Source organism: Echinops telfairi, unplaced genomic scaffold (assembly GCF_000313985.2).
Source record: "Echinops telfairi isolate 266 unplaced genomic scaffold, ASM31398v2 ScPeMD7_655;HRSCAF=1070, whole genome shotgun sequence".
NCBI lineage: Eukaryota > Metazoa > Chordata > Mammalia > Afrosoricida > Tenrecidae > Echinops > Echinops telfairi.
The window spans coordinates 21,740,316-21,743,847 of NW_022104553.1; the positions used below are offsets into that span (position 1 = coordinate 21,740,316).

Below are 3,532 nucleotides of genomic sequence, written 5' to 3' on the forward strand. Positions count from 1 at the left end.
GTCTCAGGCAGGGAGGGGGAAGCTTTCCACAGCCCCATCATTCGGGAATTCAATGTGGGCAGCACCGGCTTGGGAAGGCAGACTTCCTAGGGGGTATGGGGACCCCGGTTTGGTCTCCATGGGGAGGGTAGCCTTAGCTGAGCGAGGTCCCAGGGGTGGGGGTGGGGCCCACTCACCTCCTTTGCCATTGTAGGTGTAGGTTTCCCAGAAGCGCTCCTGGAAGGGAGTCCGGGGTGGGGGGGTGGGGGGAAGCACATCAGTTGGGGACTCACCCAGCCCTTACCAAACCCAACTCCCTGCCCTGCGATGCTGATTCAGTGACCCTGTAGGATGGGGGTCAAACTGCTCCTGTGGGTTTCCGAGACTGCCACTCTTGACGGGAGTCAAAAGCCTTTCTCTTGGAGATCCAGCTAGGCAGCACCCAGCAAAGCCCTATCACCCAATTCAGTGCCATGGAGTTGACTGTGACCCCCTAGGGACCCTACAGGACAGAGCAGGACTGCTCCCTTAGGTTTCCAAGACTGTGAACCCTGACCGGAGCAGGCAGCCCCGGTGTTCTCCCAGGGAGAGGCTGCGGGGAGTTCGAACCGCTGACCTCCAGGCTAGCAGTCTAAGGTGTGGCCCACCATCAGGGCTGGAGAACACGCCACCCTGGCCCCCTGGGAGGCGGGAGTTGAGGGTCTAGAGAAGATGGAGAGCCTGGGACCCCAGGGTGCGCAGCCTCTGGGGCCTCACCGTCAGTGTGTTGTCTTCGAAGACTTCCCTCGCTTCCTCCCAGGAGCACCGCTCTTCAATGCACTCCCGCTCCAGGTTCCCTGGTGTCAGCAGCTCCAGGTCCCAGTGATTGGCTCTGGGCACTCGCTTGCGGCTGCCCAGGAAACTCTGAGCCTCTGGGGAGTCCAGGAAGACTTCTGGGCTCAAAGGACAGGAGGGAGAGAGAGAGAGAAATGGAGGGTCCTTAAGTCTGGGGACATGAAGGAAGTGGACAGGTGAAGTATGGAATCCTGGAGGACTAGGGACCAGAGACCTGGGGACCTGGACTCCTGGGTCTGAGGGAAGAGGGGGCTAGGGGCCTGGACTGCTGGGTCTGAGGGAGGAAGGGGTTGAGGACCAAACTTCCAGGTCTGAGAGGGGCAGGGGGTCTGGCATTGAGGAACCTAGGCTCCCAGGTCTGAGGGAGGAGTGGGGCTGGGGCCTGGACTCCAGACTGGTGGTACTGGAACTGGGTAAGATTAGCACCACCTGGACCCCCAACTCTTCCCGAACACCCACCTTGATCCTGCTCCCCACTGGGAGTGATGTCCAGGCAGGTGGTCAATCCCAGGTACAGCAGCAGTAGAGAGGGGTGGCCCCTCATATTTTGTGGACACCTAGAACCAGGTGGGGTATACAGTAGTTGGTCAGCCTCTGAGGACCAAAGCAAAGTCCTCCTAACCAGTCTAGCCCAGCCTCTAGGATTGGTGAATTTCTGTATTCTGTGTGAGCCGCTGTTCTCAGTTGTTCACCGCCAACCCAGACCAAACTCACTGCCAGCCAGTTGCGTAGACGGCGTAGAACTGCCCCTGTGGGTTTCCAAGGCTGTAACTGTTCAGGGGAGTAGAAAGTCCCTGGTTTGTCATTCCCCCTCCTCAGAGTGGCTGTTGGCTTCAAATTGCTGACCTTGCAGTTAGCAGCCCAACACATAACCACTACCACCCCCACCCCACCCCAGGGATCCTGATTTGCACAAGACTCCAATTACTATACCCATTTTACAGAGGGGAAAGCAGACGGGACGAGGAAGTAACCTAGCGTGCCCAAGCTCACACCGAAGTGTTTTGCAAGTAGAAGAAGCATGCTCTGAGCCATGTGGGCAGTGGGCCTCCAGTGCTGGTCTTTCCCTGCAGGGGGTTGGAACTTAAGCTCCTCAGCTGGTAATGGGAGTCCTGGCAAACCTCCACATAGTATGGATCCACCCTTCTCTGAGATCACTACCACATCCACCCACAGAGGGCAAAGACTACGGGAGACACAGAAACAGAAACCCAGCGAGTGCTCCCAGTTCCAGGGGAATGACTGACGGGGGTTGGGGGGGGGGGGCGGATGGGAGGCAGCTATCCTGGACAACTGGGCCAGGAGCCTAGCACTTCTAAGTCCCAGGAGGGCAGAGTCAGGTCACCAGGGTCCCTAAGCCAGGTTCTGCATCAGGGATGGAGGAGGAGGGATTGGCTTTTGCAGCATCCCCTGGATGGTTCAGCGCTCCCCCAGCGGGGAACTGTCGCCCACCTTGGGATAAATGGACGCAGTGCAGCCTCTCTTCTCCCACAAACAAAACCCGAGGCCATCGAGTTTAACGCCAACTCATAGCGACCCCACAGCGCGGGGTAGAACTGCCCCTGTGGGTTTCCCAGCCTCTTTCTCCTGGAGCGAGCCGCTGGTGGTTTCGAACTGGGGACCTGGCCGTTAGCAGCCCAGCAGGCTACCCACGGCACCACCAGGGTGGACACCTCTGTTTTATCCTGGATTGCCATCTCTCATATCAAAATTTTTAATTGGGGGAGTGGAAGGGGAGCAGGCACTTAATTTTTTTTTTCCTGAAAAGGGGGTGGTCGGCCAAATGATTTGGGGGACCTATGTTACAAGGAGAGCTCCTAAGACCTGCTTTGGGAGGTGCAGCCCCCCCCTGCCCCCCATTCCCATCCCCTCCAGTAGTAACCCAAAGCCTCATCTCGAAGGAAACGGAGCCAGCACAGGTAGGCGGGGCGCTCAGGCTTGGTGCGGCCTGGATGGGCGGTTTGAGTGGGCTTTCTTTGGCCTTTATTTCCTCCAACCAGGGCCCCTGGGCTTTCCTAAGCCCCCTTAGCAAACTAGTCTCGACAAGGCCAATCCTGCAGATTCAAGACACTTGTCAGGTAGATTGGGGGTGGCACCCGGCTTCTCTGGGCGGGTCGTGGAAGAGGGGCCGCCCCTAGCAACCAGGAGCCAATGTGAACGAAGCAACCTAGGACTGGGGCCTGTTGCTAAGGTGCATTGCCCCCTCTCGCCCCCCACCCAAGCAACCAGGCCAAAAGGGGGTGGGGCTTCTGTGCCCGGATGGGGATGTGTGTGTGCGTGTGTGTCTTTTGCAGTGGGCAGGAGGCCTTGGGTCTTTGGGCCTGACTAGGCCTGGTTGCTAGGGAGAAGGCCCCCTTAGCAACCAGGCCCAGACTGGATGGGGCTGTGGGGGAGGGGAAGCCAGCTAGCCAGGTACTTCCTCAGACTGGCCTGGCCAGCCTTCGTTGCTAGGGAGCAGCCCCCCTTAGCAACAAGGCTGCAGTCACCAGGGGGAGGACTCAGAACTCAGAGGGGAGGGGGTGGACTGGTCAGGTAAGGATGCCCCCAGCTTGGCCAGTCTCCGTTGCTAGGGAGCAGCCCTCCTTAGCAACGCCGCTGCCTTTGGGGCCCGAGGTGGCAGAACACCAAAAGAGTGGCTCTGGGTAGGATGTAACCTCTCCCTCCACCTGGGCACCCTTCCCTCCTCCAGCTGGGAACACTTCTGCACGAGGTGCAGGGC

The 3,532-nt window shown here is 59.0% G+C and overlaps 1 protein-coding gene across 1 annotated transcript in view; it reads right to left on the reverse strand.

Annotated features, from left to right (window-relative positions):
* The window catches only part of PRRG2 (proline rich and Gla domain 2), a 10,616-nt gene that overhangs the window by 6,642 nt on the left and 442 nt on the right, over positions 1-3,532 (reverse strand). Inside the window, exons 3-5 of the mRNA XM_004710668.2 lie at positions 1,273-1,370; positions 736-911; positions 177-216 (exon numbers count right to left, since the gene is read on the reverse strand). Of these exons, the coding sequence (XP_004710725.1) occupies positions 177-216; positions 736-911; positions 1,273-1,357 (301 nt within the window). The 5' untranslated portion in view covers positions 1,358-1,370. The remainder of the gene's footprint in view (positions 1-176; positions 217-735; positions 912-1,272; positions 1,371-3,532) is intronic.